Here is a 20,867-nt window from a genome sequence, read left to right as displayed (position 1 = left end):
GAGAATGAAACCCCAGAGGTTCACTGGTAAGCCACATTTGCCTCGGGATCCATCCCAGTTGGTTTTCTGTGTCCACTCGTGGTATCTCACCTCGGTTACACATCCTTGGAATAGCAGAACAGCATAACGGTCCGGACAGCCCTTGCTGTGCCTTGTGAACAGTTGGTCAAGTTCTGTTGTCAGAAGAGGAATGGAAATGTCAGGGTGAACTGACGACCTGATGAATTCGCCAGGTATGTTGACTCTGCCTGTGGGGGGTGAAGTTCCAGAGCTCACAGGTGTGCCTGGCATGGATTGTGACTCCATCTCATTCCTTGCCCTCTTCAACGCGTCATTCTCCGCCTGACTCTCCGCCAATGCCACCTGACTCTCTGCCAATAACGAATGACTCTCTGCCAATAACGATTGACTCTCTGCCAATACCGCCTGGCAGTGGACCAACGCATCAGCTGTCGCCCGTATCTCTGCCCTCAGACAATGTTTCTCTTTCTGCTGGTCTGCCTTCAATGACTCAATCTCGGTCTTCAAAGTTTGAATCTGATCCATGTGCACCTTCATCAGATGAGCAGAATGGTACCGCCCTGAGCCCCCATTGATTACAGTGGCCTATGATAGAAACGGAAGATCAGTTAAGAATTAAAAGTGACTTCAACACACAAATGCTGTGTACACATTAAAAATAAATAAGACCTACACCACTTCTAATAGCACATTACTCAACACTAGTGAGAGTCATGTCGCCTACAGTAGGCCTACAGGTATATCTAAAAATATTATTTTCAATGACTTGACTCTCCGCCAATAATTACATTTAGAGGATTGGAGGAATCAAAATGAATATCTATGGGGTATTTTATCAATTAGTATATTTGAGTTTAACAACAAAATTTGTTGTATTATTTGTTCTGTCTTTTCTGGTGGATTAAACTGAAATTGCAAACAACTTTCTATGGCTTGTTAAAAAATAACGATATTTTGGAGATGATTTTGTTTTCAAATAACCTATAGTGAGCGAGAAAAAGGCCATTCTTTAACATAGGGTGAGACATTGTTACTAATTTGTAAATAAAGCCGGTTTGTTATTAAGAATAATTTATTTCTGTTTTTAGAGGGAGAGAAACCAAAAGCCTACTGTCGCCTCATGGGTCTCCCAGTCGCGGCCGGCACGGGTATTAAACCAGCATCTGTAGCAACGCAGTTTGCACTGCAATACAGTGTCTTAGACTGTGGTGCCACTCGGGCGCTGTACAACATGACCGGTCAGGAGTAGCCTACAGTACTACAGTAAGAGCAAAATAATCATAACATTTCCACACCATAACTTTAGTCTAAGTTTCTCTTAGAATAAAAACCTTAGTGTAACAACAGTTTTAGTAAGTAAGTGCACAATTATAAGTTTCTATTTGGTTTTTGTCGCCCATTCACTGTCATACACGATAGTGCCTTGGGACCCAAAAGCATAATCAGTGCTCTAACTCCCCCTTGCACTGGTCTGGAGCAATGAAGTAGTGACACAGTGTACCATACTAAACCACAAATGACCTCTAAGTCCCGCAGCATAATCACAAAACTTTTAGTTGAGCAACCACTGTAGGCTCGTGTCACTGGGCAGCTCTCGGCTGTGCTTCCCTCTGTCGTCTGTAATAGTTTGCAAGCCCTGCCACATCCAATGAGCGTCGGAGCCGGTGTAGTACGATTCGATCTTAGTCCTGTATTGATGCTTTGCCTGTTTGATGGTTCATTGGAGTGCATAGCCGAATTTCTTATAAGCTTCCGAGTTAGAGTCCCACTCCTTGAAAGCAGCAGCTCTACCCTTAGCTCAGTGCGAATGTTGCCTGTAATCCATGGCTTCTGGTTGGGGTATGTATGTACAGTCACTGTGGGGACAACGTCATCGATGCACTTATTGATGAAGCCAGTGACTGATGTGATGTACTCCTCAATGCCATTGAAAGAATCCCGGAACATATTCCAGTCTGTGCTAGCAAAATAGTCCTGTAGTTTAGCATCTGCTTCATCTGACCACTTTTTTATTTTATTTAAGCAGGCAAATCAGTTAAGAACAAATTCTTATTTACAATGACAGCCTACCAGGGAACAGTGGGTTAAAACGACAAATGTTTACTTTATCAACTCAGGAATTCCATCCAGCAACCTTTTGGTTACTGGTCTAACCACTAGGCTACCTGCCACCCCTTTATAGACTGAGTCACTGGTGCTTCCTGCTTAAATGTTTGCTTGTAAGCAGGACCAGGAGGATAGAATTATGATCAGATTTTCCAAATGGAGGGAGAGCTTTGTACGCATCTTTGTGTGTGGAGTAAAGGTGGTCTAGAGTTTTTTTCCCTCTGGTTGCACATTAAACATGCTGATAGAAACTTGGTGAAACTGATTTAAGTTTCCCTGCATTAAAGTAGTTTTTCTTGGGCACTGGCACATTGGTGGTCTCCTTAAAGCAGGTGGGGACTACAGCCTGGGACAGACAGGTTGAAGATGTCCGAGAAGACGCCCGCCTGCTGGTCAGCACACACTCTGAGGACGCGGCCAGGGATGCCATCTGGGCCGTAGGGCTGGAAATTGGCAATACGATAAGTATTGTGATTCTCACGATTCTATATACAGTACTGGACACACCTACTCATTCAAGGGTTTTTCTTTATTTGTACTATTTTCTACATTGTAGAATAATAGTGAACACATCAAAGTGATGAAATAACACATATGAAATCACGTAGTCACTAAAACATAATTAAACAAATCAAAATGTATTTTATATTTGAGATTCTTCAAAGTAGCCACCCTTTGCCTTGATGACAGCTTTTTGGCATTCTCTCAACCAGTTTAACCTGGAATACTTTTCCAACAGTCTTGAAGGAGTTGCTGAGCACTTGTTGGCTGCTTTTCCTTCACTCTGCAGTCCAAACCATCTCAATTGGGTTGAGGTCATGTGATTGTGGAGGTCAGGTCATCTGATGCATCACTCTCCTTCTTGGTCAAATAGCCCTTACACAGCCTGGATGTCTGTTGTGTCATTGTCCTGTTGAAAAACAAATGATAGTGGGACTAAGTGCAAACCAGATGGGATGGTGAATCGCTGCAGAATACTGTGGTAGCCATGCTCGTTAAGTGTGCCTTGAATTCTAAATAAAATCACAGACAGTGTCACCAGCAAAGCACTCCCACACCATCACACCTCCTCCTCCATGTTTCACGGTGGGAACCACACATGCGGAGATCATCCGTTCACCTACTCTGCGTCTCACAAAAACACAGAGGTTGGAACCAAAAATCCAAAAATGTGACATCAGACCAAAGATAAGATTTTCGTCGGTCTTATGTCCATTGCTTGTGTTTCTTGGCCCAAGCAAGTCTCTTCTTATTATTGGTGTCCTTTAGTAGTGGTTTCTTTGCAGCAATTCGACCATAAAGGCCTGATTCACACAGTCTCCTCTGAACAGTTGATGCTAAGATGTGTCTGTTACTTGAACTCTGAAGCATTTATTAGAGGCTGGTAACTAACTAACTTATCCTCTGCAGCAGAGGTAACTCTGGGTCTTCCTTTCCTTTGGCAGTCCTCTTAAGAGACATTCATCATAGCGCTTGATGGTTTTTGCAACAGCATTTGAGGAAATTTTCAAAGTTCTTGAAATGTTTTGGATTGACTGATCTTCATGTAATGATGGACTCTGCTTATTTGAGCTGTTCTTGCCTTAATATGGACTTGGTCTTTTACCAAATAGGGCTGTCTTTTGTATACCACCCCTATCTTGTCACAACACAACTGATTGTCTCAAACACATTTAGGAAAGAAAGAAATTCCACAAACTAACTTTAAACAAGGCACACCTATTAATTAAATGCATTCCAGGTGACTACCTCATGAAGCTGGTTGAGATAATGCCAAGAATGTGCAAAGCTGTAGTCAAGGCAAAGGGTGGCTACTTTGAAGAATCTCAAACATAAAATCTATTTTGATTTGTTTAACACTTTTTTGGTCACTACATGATTCCATATGTTTTCTTTAATAGTTTTGATGTCTTCACTATTATTTTACAATGTAGAAAATAATAAAAAATAAATTAAAACCCTTGAATGAGTAGGTGTGACCAAACATTTGACTGGTACTGTATAATGCAATTCAATTCTGTGATTTCATTGTGTTTCAATGTTCTAAAAGTATTGCTCACCATATTATATATTTTTATTTTATTTCACCTGTAACCAGGTAAGCTATTGAGAACAAGTTCTCATTTACAACTGCGACCTGGCTAAGATAAAGCAAAGCAGTGCGACACAAACAACAACACAGAGTTACACATGGAATAAACAAGCGTACAGTCAATAACACAATAGAAAAAAAGGCTATTTACAGTGTGTGTAAATGGTGTGAGGAGGTAAGGCAATAAATAGGCCATAGTAGCGAGGTAGTTACAATTTAGCAAATTAACACTGGAGTGATAGATGAGCAGATGATGATGTGCAAGTAGAAATACTGGTGTGCAAAAGAGAAGAAAATTAAATAAAAACAAAATGGGGATGAAGTAGGTTGATTGGGTGGGCTATTTACAGATGGGCTATGTACAGTTGCAGCGATCGGTTAGATGCTCAGAAAGCTGATGTTTAAAGTTAGTGAGGGAAATATAAGTCTCCAGCTTCAGCGATTTTTGTAATTCGTTCCAGTCATTGGCAGCAGAGAACTGGAAGGAAAGGCGGCCAAAGGATGTGTTGTCTTTGGGGATGGCCAGTGAAATATACAGTGAGGGAAAAAAGGTATTTGATCCCCTGTTGATTTTGTACGTTTGCCCACTGATAAAGAAATGATCAGTCTATAATTTTAATGGTAGGTTTATTTCAACAGTCGTTTGATCGCGGACCCATAGCGGATGCAGGCAATGAGGCAGTGATCATTGAGATCCTGATTGAAAACAGCAGAGGAGTATTTGGAGGGCAAGTTGGTCAGGATAATATCTATGAGGGTGCCCATGTTTATGGATTTAGGGTTGAACCTGGTGGGTTCCTTGATAATTTGTGTGAGATTGAGGACATCTAGCTTAGATTGTAGGACTGCCGGGGCAACAGTGAGAGACTTATTTCTGGAGAGATTAATTTGAAAAATTAGAAGCTCGAACTGTTTGGGCATAGACCTGGAAAGTATGACAGAACTTTGCAGGCTATTTCTGAAGTAGATTGCAACTCCTCCCCCTTTGGCAGTTCTATCTTGATGGAAAATGTTGTAGTTGGGTATGGAAATCTCAGAATTTTTGGTGGCCTTCCTAAGCCAGGATTCAGACACGGCAAGGACATCCGGGTTGGCGGAGTGTGCTAAAGCAGTGAGTAAAACAAACTTAGGGAGGAGTCTTCTGATGTTAACGTGCATGAAACCAAGGCTTTTTTGGTTACAGAAGTCAACAAATGAGAGTGCCTGGGGACACACAGGGCCTGGGTTAACCTCCACATCACCCGAGGAACAGAGGATGAGGATACGGCTAAAGGCTATGAAGACTGGTCATCTTGTGTGTTGGGAAGAGAGAATAAAAGGAGCAGATTTCTGGGCGTGGTAGAATAGGTTTAGGGCATAATGTACAGACAGGGTTATGGTGGGGTGCGGGTACAGTGGAGGTAAGCCCAAGCACTGAGTGATGATAAGAGAGGTTACATCTCTGGACAAGCTAGTTATGCTGGGTGAAGTCACCGCATGTGTGGGATGTGGGACAAAGGAGGTGTCTGAGACATGTTGAGTGGGACTAGGGGCTCCACAGTAAACCAAAACAATGATAACTATCCTAAACAACAGTATACAAGGCATATTGACATTTGAGAGAGACAAAGCGAGGCATAAAGCAGTCACAGGTGTTGATTGGGAGAGCAAGCGAAGACAACAACAACTAATCAGCTAAGACAACAACAACAGGTAAAATGGTGATGAATGGGCAGAGAGGGTCGGTTAGCTACACCCAGGGCCTGTTCGATAAACAAAAATGAACAAAATGGAGTACCGTGATCAATGAACAGTCCAGCAGGCATCAGCTATGTAGCCAAGTGAGCAAAGGGTCCAGTGAACAGCAATAGATGGAGCAGGGAAGCCGCGGGGTAGTTGTTACTGCGCTAACACGCGGGAAACACGGCGATTAAAGTTAGCAGGCCGGGGTTAATAGTAGCTTCTGCTTTGACGTCCGGCAAAGGCCGGTTGAGGGCACAGAGGATGGCTGACCAGTGTTGGTGGTATGGCGGGGTGCCGTGTCGACAAAGGGTCAGGGACAGATGGCGAAAGAGGTATTGTAGTAATTTCGTTTGCTAGCCGGGAGATGCGCCTGGCTCGCAGCTAACTGGTGCTAGCTTCAGGGCAGGGGCGTTAGCCACTATAGCCACTCGGTAGCATCTAGCTAGCAGCAATGAACCGATGTAAGGGACCGGAGCTTATGGCAGGATCTGGTGGAGTGGTGGAGTTCAAGCCGTGTTGGGGTAGGGTCCGGGAGGTGATCACTGAGTAGGCCGGGATGTGGGCTTGGCTCAGGGCTAGCTTCAGGGCTGGGTCACTCGGTGGCAGCTAGCTAGCTGTGATGATCAGGGGTAAAGGTCCAGGGCTTACGGCAGGAATCCGGCGTTGTAGTGAGAAAACAGTCTGATGCTGGCAGGCTGGCAAGTAATATCCAGGCTAAAAAAAACGGCTGGTGTCTGTGCAGAAGGTAAAGGCCGCTAGCAGTGGCAGACAATGACTAAATAGCTAGTAGCTAAATTAGCTGGTATATATATAAGGTATATTTAAAAAAAGCGGATCCGTATCACATTGGGTGAGCCGGGTTACCGGAAGTTATATTTAATAAAAAAATGGAAAAGAGATTGAAAATAAATTTAAATATATATAAAAAATATGAAAAATACAAAAAGCACACGAGAGGATGACAAAACCACGTCTGCACTGCTACACCATCTTGGATAAAGTATGTCTTCTGCAAAGGGACAAGAAAGAGCCATGAGAAAACGAGATTTGATCAGTCATGGAAATAATAGTAATGAAAACAAATTGGCTACGTATATTAAAAGAAGATGGAAAACAAGCTTTGAAGGAAGAATACTGGAGATTTGATGCAGGTACATCCAACGCAAAAACAATATTGTGATGTGATATTGTCAAAAAGAATCAATATATTTTTATGCATATATATTTTTTTCACATTGCTACAGGGCCGAAGGCTTTTTGAGTATTTACTCTTTTGAGAGTTTTCCTCACGTTAGCCTCAGAGAGCGAAAGCACCTGATTGTCCAGAGCAGCGAGAGTCTTCCAGGATGGCTCGTTATTGTCTGCCTTGAATCGAGCGTAGAATGTGTTAAGCACGTCTGGGAGGGAGGCTTTGGTACGCAAGCTTGCGTGTGTGGATGTGTGTTATGGTGTGGGGTACTTTTCATCACACAAACGTAACAAGACGTCCTTAAACTTTCCTCTTATAAATATGTATGATTTGATTCACAACCCCTACCCCCATCCACCCACCAGCCCCTGCACCATCTTCTCAGACAAAGCACTTCAAACATTGGGGGGAACGTATCTCCCTCTACCAGGCCCCCAACCCCTGACAAACTAATCCCTCGGGACCTAACACAGAATAATGATTGTTTCTAAATGGCTGGCTGTCATAGACCAGAGAGTTATTGTTGTTGGGTTGTTCTAACTAACACAGGTACCTGCCATGTACTGTATGAACGCAGAATGACTTTCAATTTACCAGCTGGTGGTACATACCATGTGTAGAGAAAAAGCCTGTCTTGTAAACATGTGTATTTGTCAAGTGTGTAATGTATAGTGTTTTTTTTATACAGAGGACTGTGTCCAATACCATTTGCCCCTTATTCTATTTCAAACAATACAAATCCTTGTATCTGAAATTCATTAAAATTACCTTATAAATGCATGGTTCTCTCCATCTGAAAGACAGTCCATTTAAATCCATTACAGGATCCAAAATAAGACCCAAATCTAGACTATCTGTTCTATTTAGAATTTTGTGTCACATTTCCTATAATAATCAGAATAGTGGTTCAGTTTTAGCACAGAGCAAATGGCAATAGTGAGGATGATTGTCACTTAGGAGAGAGAGATACAGATGGAGAGAGAGGCGCCGTCCAAAGAGGAGGCACTACTGCAGTGTCTGCAGTACTCTGCAAAATCAGAGATGCTGGGAGAGGCATAAAAATATAAAAGTGAATGTGGTGATGATAACCTTGGGGATTATGTGTATCATTGAACCAACATAAGATTAGACACAGAGACTGTACAGTGCACCCACATGTGCACGCACACAGACACACACTACTGACAAAGACAAAACTGAAGCAAACACTGAAGATGTGATGTGGTAAAGAGGACAAATAGCTCAAGGTAAGTAGATCAGTCTGTCTCCTCGGGTGTATGTGGGATACCCTGTAAATTGCCAAGTATATCTAGAGCATTCTTAGTTTAATAGGGAAATCCACAAACAAGTACAATCACTCTGAGTGTAGTCATTGTTTAGCTTATTTTTTAATGTGTCACACATTCAGCTCAAATACCAAAGCTCAGTGGGTCTCAGATAGACCATGTCATGTGGTCTGTTTGTCAGTCTGCCTGTCTGTGATTTAGTGGTTCATGGCAAGCTCTTTGGAAAATACCCATAAAACCGAGCAGTCAAACGGAAATGCTTCCAATCGTTTTTTCACCATTCATTTTTGCCATAGGGGATTTTAGAAAGACTTAAAATAAGTGACTTATTTCAGGAAACCAGCTGTATGTCCCACGTCACTACTTCACAGGAGAGCCATTTAAACATGAACGTTATTCTTTTATATCAAAAATGCACTTTTGGCAGAAATGCATTCTGGAACGTGAACTTTCATGTGCCTAAATAACAAACTTGTATGCCAGCTGTAAAGACAAATGAAATTGTTAAATTACGAGCCTAGTTGGTTTAACCACAGAAAAATACCGGAACCTTCCCACTAGCCATGATTGGCTGAGATAATGCACTCATGTCGAGAGATGAGTACGGATTGGTCTGCCATGTAGCACGCTTCTGTCTCTATTACACACACATACACAGCTGTCAATGTCTGTTCATACACTCTTAGAAAAAATGGTTCCAAAAGGGTTATTCAGCTGTCCCCATAGGAGAACCCTTTTGGTTCCATGTAGAACCCTCTGTTAGAGCCCTGCACGGGCATACATTTCAAGCCCGAGCCCTACCCATGCCTACTCATGGCGGCTCTCTGAGTCTGAGTATCCATAGCAATGGCTCCGCTTGGGCTGCTCTGCTCAATAAAGAGACATGAGAGAGCAGTTTGATACTTTGTCAGACTAAACTCCGACAAAACTCAAGGAACATTATTATTTTCTGTGAAATAATCTCTCATGTTTTATTTTTTATGAGGTTGAAGCAATTCTGACACCATGTTATGATCTTAGTTAGATATGACTGTACTGCACAGCAGAGCACTCGCAAATTGCTTGGCTTCAAAATGTTAGCAATCAATTTAGTTATACCCGAACCCTGACCGTACCATAGTTATTGATGAAAAAGCAGGCCCTACCCAGCCCTAACCCGATGTATAATGTCAGCACCCGTCGGGCTCGGTTCGGGGTAGCAGAGCTCTACCCTCTGTGGAAAAGGTTCTAACTGGAACCAAAAGGGGTTCTTCAAAGGGTTTGCTTATGGGGACAGCTGAAGAACCCTTTTAGGTTCTAGACAGCACTTTTTTTCTAAGAGTGTATGATTTAAAATAATTTATTGATATGACTAATGTGATGACTGTGATGCATTTACACTGACACACACACACAATCACCATACACATTTACATAGATACATGCATGCACGCACACAGACCTGCACACACAAACACACATTTACATTTAGTAATTTAGTAGACACTCTTATCCAAAGCGACTTACAGTTAGTGCATTCATCTTAAGATAGATAGGTGAGACAACCACATATCACAGTCATAGTAAGTAAATGTATCCTTAATAAAGAAGCAAAGTCAGTGCTAGTAGGAAAAGACGAGTGCAAGCTTCCTTTTTTCTTTACACACATATTTCACACTTGATACATTATAGTAGGACATGGATTGATTTTAGTAAGAAAGAGCACTCTATGAATGAGTCCACGGCAGATAACAATGGCGTGTACCTTTTAACCAGTTGCCATGGTTACAGTTGCAGACTGATGAGTGTGTGTGCAGTCCAACTGGGGCTGCTCTGCGCAGTATAGATCCCTACCACAGGAGGTTGGTGGCACCTTAATTGGGGAGGACAGGCTTATAGTAATGGCTGGAACAAAGTAAATGGAATGGTATTGAACTCATCAAATGACACCATTCCATTCCATCCATTATTATGAGCTGTCCTCCCCTCAGCAGCCTCTTGTGACCTCTACACTAGTGCTCCACTTTCCACTCTGTACACAAATGTACATTACCTTACCACAAACTCACCACTCAAACTGGCCATCAATTAACTGTTTTGCCAGGAAAAGCATCACTGTCCAACCCAAATATCAACAGGCATATTTCAGCATAAAGAACTGTACTGTATGTTTGCGTATGTGTCTTTATCAGCAGAGCGCTACGCTTCAGATAACTCCTTGATATCAAAAAGAGATCTTCTAACCCAGAGCTCTCCAACCCTGTTCCTGGAGAGCTACCCTCCTGTAGGTTTTTGCTCCAACCCCAGTTGTAACTAACCTGATTCAGATTATCAACCAGCTAATTATTAGAAACAGGTGCCCTTGATTAGGGTTGGAGCGAAAACCTACAGGACGGTAGTTCTCCAGGAACAGGGTTGTAGAGCCCTGTTCTAACTATTGTAGATTGGTTATGCTTTGATATGCTCCTTCAAAAAAAGAATCCTTACAAAATGGGGTTGCTGATCACTAATACTGGTCCCCAACTTACATCAGCAATACATGTACAATATACACGTACAATTCAAACCAGGACAGACCCACAAAAACACACTCCACATCAGAACCGACTGCGGACAATAAAGCTGAAAAACAAAAACCGCACAGACACAGCAACTCCAATACGATTCAGTTACCTTTTTCTTTCACCATGACCATTGATATCCAGGTAAAACTGATCAGAAAATGAGGGGTGATATGTAAAAAATGTGTCCAGGGAGATGGTGTGTCCTTGAGTGAAAAATGAGCTATGCAAGCTAGACAGAGGTGAAACATGCAGGAGAAAAGCTCTTCTCCGTAAACCAATACGGCAGCATGGGGTATGCCTCCTGCCAGCCTATTTTCTACCCCCACCTCCCCCCCACACTCCCCTTGTATCCCACTCCCCTCGCTCATCACCTCTGTTGTGTCAGCCCTCTCCTCATTGCAGTGTCTAGGTGGCAGCTGCTGCCGTTTTAGAATTATATGACCGACCGGCTCGATTCGGTCCTATGTAGCAACATTTTAAGTGGTGTTTTTTACATTGGATAAAAGTTGAGACACAGAGCTAGAAAATTATATCATACACTACACTTGAGGAACAATGGGAAAGTAATTCTACTTTAAAAGTTGATCAACACATACTGGAGAGGTCTTCTTTGTCTACACCCATTCAGCATCGTTCACACCCTCTTAAAACCTGTTTGGGATAGGGGGCAGTATTGAGAATTTTGGAAAAAATATGTTCCCATTTTTAACTGCCTCCTACACCAACTCAGAAGCTAGAATATGCATATTATTGTTCAGGTTTGGATAGAAAACACTCTGAATTTTCTAAAACTGTTTGAATGGTGTCTGTGAGTATAACAGAACTCCTATGGCAGGCAAAAGCCTGACAAGGTTTCATGCAGGAAGTACCCTGTCTGACAAGGAGTCGTGCTTCTTGCATCTGTTTATTGAAAAGTAAGGATCTTAGCTGTAACGTGACAATTCCCAGGGCTCCGATAGGCTCTCAGAACCCGGGAAATACCTGAAGGTTGACGAGGCAGCCTCAGGCTGAAACACATTATCGCCTTTGGTAAGTGGCGGATCAGAGGACCTTTGAATGAGGCGCGTGCACGATTCGCTCCTGAGGAGAAATTTAATTTGGCTGTTTAGGCTCAATGCATATTCCCGGTCGGAATATTATCGCTTTTCTACGAGATAAATGGCATAAAAATTGGTTTTAAACAGCGGTTGACATGCTTCGAAGTACGGTAATGGAATATTTAGAATTTTTTTGTCACGCCAATGCGCCATGCGCGAGACCGTGATGTTGCATTCTGATAGTGTCTAGAACTCACGAACAAAACGTCGCTGTTTGGATATAACGATGGATTATTTGGGACCAAACCAACATTTGTTATTGAAGTAGAAGTCCTGGCAGTGTATTCTGACGAAGAACAAGCAAGGTAAGAACATTTTTCTTATAGGAAATGTGATTTTGGTGGAGGCTGACCTGGGTGGGTGTCTAAATAGCTAGCCCTGTGATGCCGGGCTATGTACTTAGATTATTGCAAAATGTGCTTCATCCGAAAAGCTATTTTAAAATTGGACATATCGAGTGCATAGAGGAGTAATGTATCTATAATTCTTAAAATAATTGTTATGCTTTTTGTGAACGTTTATCGTGAGTAATTTAGCAAACTGTTAGTAAATTCCCCGGAAGTTTGCGGGGGTTATGCTTTTTCTGAACGTCACATGCTAATGTAAAAAGCAGTTTTTTGATATAAATATGAACTTGATTGAACAGACATGCATGTATTGTATAACACAATGTCCTAGGTGTGTCATCTGATGAAGATCATAAAAGGTTAGTGCTGCATTTAGCTGTGGTTTGGGTTTATGTGACATGATATGCTAGCTTGAAAAATGGGTGTCTGATTATTTCTGGCTGGGCACTCTGCTGACATAATCTAATATTTTGCTTTCGTTGTAAAGCCTTTTTGAAATCGGACAGTGGGGTTAGATTAACGAGATTCTTGTCTTTAAATAGCTGTAAAATAGTCATATGTTTGAGAAATTGAAGTAATAGTATTTCTAACGATTCAAAAATCGCGCCACTGGATTTCAGTGGCTGTTACGTAGGTGGGACGAGTTCGTCCCACATGCGCCAGAGAGGTTAAGCTTTAGCCTTATCCCGTTAAAGATTCACATATGAGGCCATGTACTAAACAACCAAAGATTTCAAGACTAAAGGCTGGTTTAAACCATGGGTGTGTTCATAAATTTAATCTGGAGTGTTTTCTGGGCGTTCGTAGACTCAGAGCGTTGTCAGATTGTCCGTTTGTAAATTCAGAGCATTTCGCTCTGGCCGAGGAGTAAGGTTGATTGGGGCGTTCTAACCTAACAGCAGCAGTCAAATATCCAAGTTAACTGGCTAATGTTGGCTAGCTTGCTAGCTACTTCCACACACAAATGAGAGAACAGCTTCTTCTGACCATTTTACTTGCCTTAACAGAGTTGGTTAGGCTGTTTTTATGTTATCCAGAGTATTGTTGTCTGCAACTGTGCTGCTGGTAACAATCGAATCACACTTTTTTTTTACCAACTTTTACTGACACCGGCCGTATTCAACGGGTGATGAGCAGTTCTGCTCTCTGGCACACTCAGACGAGAGTGTTCTGAAATTGGAGTAGATAACCAGAGCGAATTTACCAGCTATGTCTAGCTGGTAAATTCTATAGAAATGGTTACTTGCATAGTGGAGTCTTTTGTTTATACATATACAGTTGAAGTCAGAAGTTTACATACACTTAGGTTAGAGTCATTAAAACTCGTTTTTCAAACACTCCACAAATTTCTTGTTAACGAACTATAGTTTTGGCAAGTCGGTTAGGACATTTACTTTGTGCATGACACAAGTAATTTCTCCAACAATTGTTTACAGACAGATTATTTCACGATAATTCACTGTATCACAATTCCATTGGGTTAGAAGTTTACATAAACTAAGTTGACTGTGCCTTTAAACAGCGTGGAAAATTCCAGAAAATTGTGTCATGGCTTTAGAAACTTCTGATGGGCGAACTGACATCATTTGAGTCAATTGGAGGTGTACCTGTGGATGTATTTCAAGTCCTACCTTCAAACTCAGTGCCTCTTTGCTTGACATCATGGGAAAATCAAAAGAAATCAGCCAAGACCTCAGAAAAAAAATTGTAAACCTCCATACATCTGGTTCATCCTTGGGAGCAATTTCCAAACACCTGTAGGTACCATGTTCATCTGTACAAACAATAGTACGCAAGTATAAACACCATGGGACCACGCAGCCGTCATACCACTCAGGAAGGAGACGTGTTCTGTCTCCTAGAGATACTTTGGTGTGAAAAGTGCAAATCCATCCCAGAACAACAGCAAAGGACCTTCAGAAGATGCTGGAGGAAACAGGTACAAAAGTATCAATATCCACAGTAAAACGAGTCCTATATCAACATAACCTGAAAGGATGCTCAGCAAGGAAGAAGCCACTGCTCCAAAACCACCATACAAAAGCCAGACTACGGTCTGCAACTGCACATGGGGACAAAGATCATACATTTTGGAGAAATGTCCTCTGGTCTGATGAAACAAAAATAGAACTGTTTGGCCATAATGACCATCGTTATGTTTGGAGGAAAAAGGGGGAGGCTTGCAAGCCGAAGAACACCATCCCACCCGTGAAGCACAGGGGTGGCAGCATCATGTTGCGGGGGTGCTTTGCTGCAGGAGGGACTGGTGCACTTCACAAAATAGATGGCATCATGTGGCTGGAAAATTATGTGTATATATTGAAGCAACATCTCAAGACATCAGTCAGGAAGTTGAAGCTTGGTCACAAATGGGTCTTCCAAATGGACAATGGCCCCAAGCATACTTCCAAAGTTGTGGAAAAATGGTTTAAGGACAACAAATTCAAGGTTTTGGAGTGGACATCACAAAGCCCTGACCTAAATCCCATATAAAAGTTGTGGGCTGAACTGAAAAAGCGTGTGCAAGCAAGGAGGCCTACAAACCTGACTCAGTTACACCAGCTCTGTCATGAGGAATGGGCCAAAATTCACAAAACTTATTGTGGGAAGCTTGTGGAAGGCTACACGAAACGTTTGACCCAAGTTAAACAATTTAAATGCAATGCTACCAAATACTAATTGAGTGTATGTAAACTTCTGACCCACTGGGAATGTGATGAAAGAAATAAAAGCTGAAATAAATCATTCTGACATTTCACATTCTTAAAAGAAAGTGGTGATCCTAACTGACCTAAGACAGGGAATTTTTACTACGATTAAATGTCAGGAATTGTGAAAAACTGAGTTTAAATGTATTTGGCTAAGGTGTATGTAAACTTCCGACTTCAACTGTAGCTAGCTAGCTAAACAATTAACCATAATCCCAACTCATGACGTTACTACCCTGCATGAATCTGCAACCAGGTTCTGCAACCAGGTTCAATCTAACCAACCAGGTTCAATGTTAGCTAACATTAGGCTATAACTAGCAATACAAATGAGATATTAATAATATTACTACATAGATCATACATGTAATGTTAGCTAGCAAGCCAGCCAGCTGACGTTAGCTAGCTAGCTAACAGTATACTTTTAACTTGAGATAAAAAGACTTTCTGAGAAAATTAGAATTGTGTAATATACTTTTACCCCTTTTTCATGATATCCAATTGGTAGTTACATGCTTGTCCCATCACTGCAACTCCCCTATGGCCTCGGGAGAGGCGAAGGTTGAGAGCCATGCATCCTCCGAAACATGACGCGGCCAAGCTATGCTTCTTGACACACTGCTCGCTTATCCCGGAAGCTAGCCGCACCAATTTGTGGCAGGAAACACCGTCCAGCTGGTGACCGAGGTTAGCTTGCAGGCACCTGGTCTGCCACAAGGAGTCGCTAGAGTGTGATCGGACAAGGAAATCCTAGCCAGCCAAACGCGGACAAGACTGGGCCAATTGTGCGCCACCTCATGGATCTCCCGGTCACGGCCGGCTGTGACAGCCTGAGATCAAACCTGGGTCTGTAGTGACGCCTCAAGCACTGCGATGCAGTGCCTTAGACTGTTGCACCACTCGTGAGGTCAAGCGAGACTATCTGTATACATGGATGAACACTTCTCCCTCTCTGTCACGGATGCCAAGGTTGCCGTTAGTTTGAAGATTACAACAGCCTTCTGTGTGTTCTCTTTTCAACTCTGCATATTTGCAATCAAACACCAGAATTTTCTTCATCTCCTTAACTATCCTAATCTAATTCCACTTATTTCAAAACCCAATCCTCCAAAATGTGGAGAGCAACACTTATGCAGTTCTACTACGTGATATCTTTAAAAAAAAGCCATGTTAGAAAGGATTACCTGCACATACGAACCAGCTCATGTTATGGACAGAAGCCAGCTACATGGCAGACCAATCCAAACTCATCTCTCGGCATGTCCAGCCCACTCATTATCTCAGCCAATCATGGCTAGCGGTAAGTTTCCAGTCTTTCTCTGTGGTTAAACCAACTAGGCTCGTAATTGAACAATTGTATTTGTATTTCCAGATGGCATACCAGTTTGTTATTAAGGCACATGAAAGTTCACATGTTCGAGAATGCATTTCTGCAAAAAAACACATTTCAATAAAATAAAACAAGTTTATGTTCAAATGTCTCTCCTGTGAAGTAATGCTGTCTCTAGTACTCAGTCATTCAAATACTTTCTTGGCCTGCCTCTTTTTATCTCTCGTTCCAGTCATTGGCAGCAGAGAACTGGAAGGAAAGGTGGCCAAAGGAGGTGTTGGCTTTGGGGATGACCAATGAAATATACCTGCTGGAGCACGTGCTACGGATGGCTGTTGCTATGGTGACCAGTGAGCTGAGATAAGGCAGAGCTATATCTAGCAACGACTTATAGATGGCCTGGAGCCAGAGGGTTTGGCAATGAATATGTAGCGAGGACCAGACAACGAGAGCATACAGGTCGCAGTGGTGGGTAGTATATGGGGCTTTGGTGACAAAACGGATGGCACTGTGATAGACTGCATCCACTTCGCTGAGTAGAGTGTTGGAGGCAAATATGTAAATGACATAGCTGAAGTCAAGGATCAGTAGGATAGTCAGTTTTACGAGGGTAAGTTTGGCATCATGAGTGAACGAGGCTTTGTTGCGAAATAGGAAGCCGATTATAGATTTATTTATGGATTGGAGATGTTTAATATGAGTCTGGAAGGAGAGTTTACAGTCTAGCCAGACACCTAGGTATTTATAGTTGTCCACAAGTCAGAACCGTCCAGAGTAGTGATGCTAGTCGAGCGGGGGGGTGCGAGCAGCTATCTGTTGAAGAGCATGCATTTCGTTTTATTAGCATTTAAGAGCAGTTGGAAGCCATGGAAGGAGTGTTGTGTGGCGTTGAAGCTCGTTTGGAGGTTTGTTAACACAGTATCCAAAGAAGGGCCAGATGTATACAGAATGGTGTCGTCTGCGTTGAGGTGGATCAAAGAATCCCCCGCAGCAAGAGTGACATCATTGATATATACAGAGAAAAGAGTCGGCCCGAGAATTGAACCCTGTTGCAACCCCATAGAGACTTCCAGAAGTCTGGACAACAGGCCCTCCAATTTCACACACTGAACTCTATCTGAGAAGTAGTTAGTGAACCAGGCGAGGCAGTCATTAGAGAAACCAAGGCTGTTGAGTTGGCCAATAAGAATACGGTGATTGACAGAGTCGAAAGCCTTGGCCATGTTGATGAAGACGGCTACACAGTACTGTCTTTTATCGATGGCGGTTATGATATCGTTTAGGACCTTGAGCGTGGCTGAGGTGCACCCATGACCAGCTCGGAAACCAGATTGCATAGCGGAGAAGGTACGGTTGGATTCGAAATGGTCGGTGATCTGTTTGTTGACTTGGCTTTTGAAGACATTATAAAGGCAGGGCAGGATGGATATAGGTCTGTAACATTTTGGGTCTAGAGTGTCTCCCCCTTTGAAGAGGGGGATGACTGCGGCCTCTTTCCAATCTTTAGGAATCTCAGATGATACGAAAGAGGTTGAACAGACTAGTAATAGGGTTTCAACAATGGCGGCGGATAATTTTAAGAAGAGAGGGTCTAGATTGTCTAGCCCAGCTGATTTGTAGGGATCCAGATTTTGCAGCTCTTTCAGAACATCAGCTGTCTGGATTTGGGTGAAGGAGAAGTGGGGGGGGGGCTTGGGCCAGTGGTGACAGTGTTTCCTAGTCTCAGTGCAGTGGGCAGCTGGGAGGAGGTACTCTTATTCTCTATGGATTTTACAGTGTCCCAAAAAGTTTTGGAATTATTACTGCAGGATGCAAATTTCTGTTTGAAAAAGCTAGCCTTTGCTTTTCTAACTGACTGTGTGTATTGGTTCCTGGCTTCCCTGAAAAGTTGCATATCGTCGGGACTATTCGATGCTAGCGCAGTACGCCACATTTGTGTTGGTCAAGGGCAGTCAATTCTGGAGTGAACCAAGGGCTATATCTGTTCTTAGTTCTACATTTTTTGAAAGGGGCATGCTTATTTTAGATGGTGAGGAAAGCACTTTTAAAGAATAACCAGGCATCCTCTATGAGGTCAATATCCTTCCAGGATAGCCGGGCCAGGTCGATTAGAAAGGCCTGCTCACAGAAGTGTTTTAGGGAGCGTTTGACAGTGATGAGGGGTGGTCGTTTGACACGGACTCATAGCGGACGCAAGCAATGAGGCAGTGATCGCTGAGATCCTGGTTGAAAACAGCAGAGGTTTATTTAGAGGGCAAGTTGGTCAGGATGATATCTATGAGGGTGCCCATGTTTACGGATTTGGGGTTGTACCTGGTAGGTTCTTTGATAATTTGTGTGAGATTGAGGACATCTAGCTTAGATTGTAGGACAGCCGGGGTGTTAAGCATATCCCAATTTAGGTTACCTAGCAGTACGAACTCTGACGATAGATGGGGTCAATCAATTCACGTATGGTGTCCAGGGCACAGCTGGGAGCTGGGGAGGGTCTATAAAAAGCGGCAACAGTGAGGGACTTATTTCAGGAGGGATGGATCTATAAAATTAGAAGCTCGAACTGTTTGGGCATAGACCTGGATAGTAGGACAGGCTATCTCTGCAGTAGATTTCAATTCCGCTCCTTTAGCAGTTCTGTCTTGACGGAAAATGTTGTAATTGGGATGGAAATTTCTGAATTTTTGGTGGCCTTCCTAAGCCAGGTTTCAGACACAGCTAGGACATCAGGGTTGGCGGAGTGTGCTAAAGCAGTGAATAAAGCAAACTTAGGGAGGAGGCTTCTGATGTTAACATGCATGAACCCAAGGCTTTTATGGTTGCAGAAGTTAACAAATGAGAGCACCTGGAGACACACAGGGCCTGGGTTAACTTCTACATCACCAGAGGAGGAGTAGGATGAGGGTACGGCTGAAGGCTATAAGAACTGGTCCTCTAGTGCTTTGGGAACAGAGAATAAAAGGAGCAGATTTCTGGGCATGGTAGGATAGATTCAGGGCATAGTGCACAGACAAGGGTATGGTAGGGTGTGAATACAGTGGGGGTAAACCTAGGCGTTGAGTGATAATGAGAGAGGTTGCATCTCTGCAGGCGCCAGTTAAGCTAGGTGCGGTCTCCGCATGTGTGTGGGATGGGACAAGGGGGAATTCTGAGACATGTTGAGCAGGACTAGTGACTCCGCAGTAAAACAAAACAATGAGAGCTGCCCTAAACAACAGTATACAAGGCATATTGACATTAGAGAGAGGCATAAAGCAATCACAGGTGTTGATTGGGAGAACTAAGACAACAGCGGGTGAGACAACAACAGGTAAACAGCGAAGACAACAACGTGTAAATGGCAATAAATGGGCAGAGAGGGTCAGTTAACTACACAAAGAGCCTGAGTTTGAGGCAGATAAAAAAAATGAAGTACCGTGTTAATGAACAGTCCAGCAGGCATCAGCTGTGTAGCTGAGTGATCATAGAGTCCAATGAGCAGCAATAGATGAAACAGGGAGCTGTTCGGTAATCGATTACGACGCTAGGTGAGCGGGAGACACGGCGTTCAGGAAGCTAGCGGGCCGGGGCTAGCAGATGGATCTTCACCATATCCACGACGCAGAGGCCGGTTGAGAGCACATTGGCCGAATTACGTCAGCAGATCAACAGACCAGTCGTGATGGATCGGTGGGGCGCCGTGTCGACAAAGGGTCCAGGTCGATTGGCTAGAGAGGTATTGTAGTTGGTGTACTTTGTTTGCTAGCCGGGAGATGGGCCTAGCTCGAGGCTAACTGGTGCATGCTTCTGGACAAGGGCGTTAGCCACAATAGCCACTCAGCTAGCTAGCTGCGAATATCCAGTGTAATGGTCCAGAGCTTGCGGCAGGTATCCAGTGATGTAGTGGGGGGAAAAGCAGTCTGATATGCTCAGGGCTGATATCGTGCTGTGCAGACTGGCAGGTATTATCCGGGCTAAAGCGGCTGGTGTCCGAGCTAAAGGTAAAGACCGCTAGCAGTGGCTAACAATGACTAAATAGCTAGTAGCCAATTAGCTGGCTAGCTCCTGATGGCTAGCCTCCGATGGAGGTTCCAGTTATAAGGTCTAAAAAATAGCAGATCCGTACCACATTGGGTGAAGCGGGTTGCAGGAAGGTATATTTAATTCGAAAATGGAAAAAAAGAGATTGTATACATTTCATTATATTTCAAAGAAAACGAAAAAGACTGAATATTTACATAGGACAAAAACAAATATGTCTTACTGCTGCGCCATCTTGGAGATATTCACATACTGTATACAGTAAATCCCTCATACATAACTTAACATGGTAACAAAATAAATAATATCAAGCTCATATGTATCAAGCATCTCAGAGCAGGTCTTCCATGTCCATTTAACCTTATTTATTGTAATCGAGTGGCAAAACTGATCCTGAATCAGCATTGTACTT

The 20,867-nt window shown here is 43.0% G+C and overlaps 1 protein-coding gene across 7 annotated transcripts in view; it reads right to left on the bottom strand.

Annotated features, from left to right (window-relative positions):
• LOC115162807 (actin-binding LIM protein 1) overlaps window positions 1-20,867 on the bottom strand; it is a 181,466-nt gene that overhangs the window by 131,798 nt on the left and 28,801 nt on the right. For 4 of the 7 annotated variants that reach the window (XM_029714230.1, XM_029714241.1, XM_029714257.1 and 1 more), the window contains exon 1: window positions 11,069-11,270. The exons of the other annotated variants lie outside the window; for them this stretch is intronic. In XM_029714230.1, coding sequence (XP_029570090.1) covers window positions 11,069-11,207 — 139 coding nt within the window. In that variant the 5' untranslated portion in view covers window positions 11,208-11,270. Of the gene's footprint in view, window positions 1-11,068; window positions 11,271-20,867 lie in introns of those variants that run through there. 7 annotated transcript variants of the gene reach the window in all.

Source organism: Salmo trutta, chromosome 2 (assembly GCF_901001165.1).
Source record: "Salmo trutta chromosome 2, fSalTru1.1, whole genome shotgun sequence".
Lineage (NCBI taxonomy): Eukaryota > Metazoa > Chordata > Actinopteri > Salmoniformes > Salmonidae > Salmo > Salmo trutta.
The sequence above is the reverse complement of the archived record's forward strand: the minus strand, read 5'-3'. Positions and strand labels throughout refer to the sequence as shown.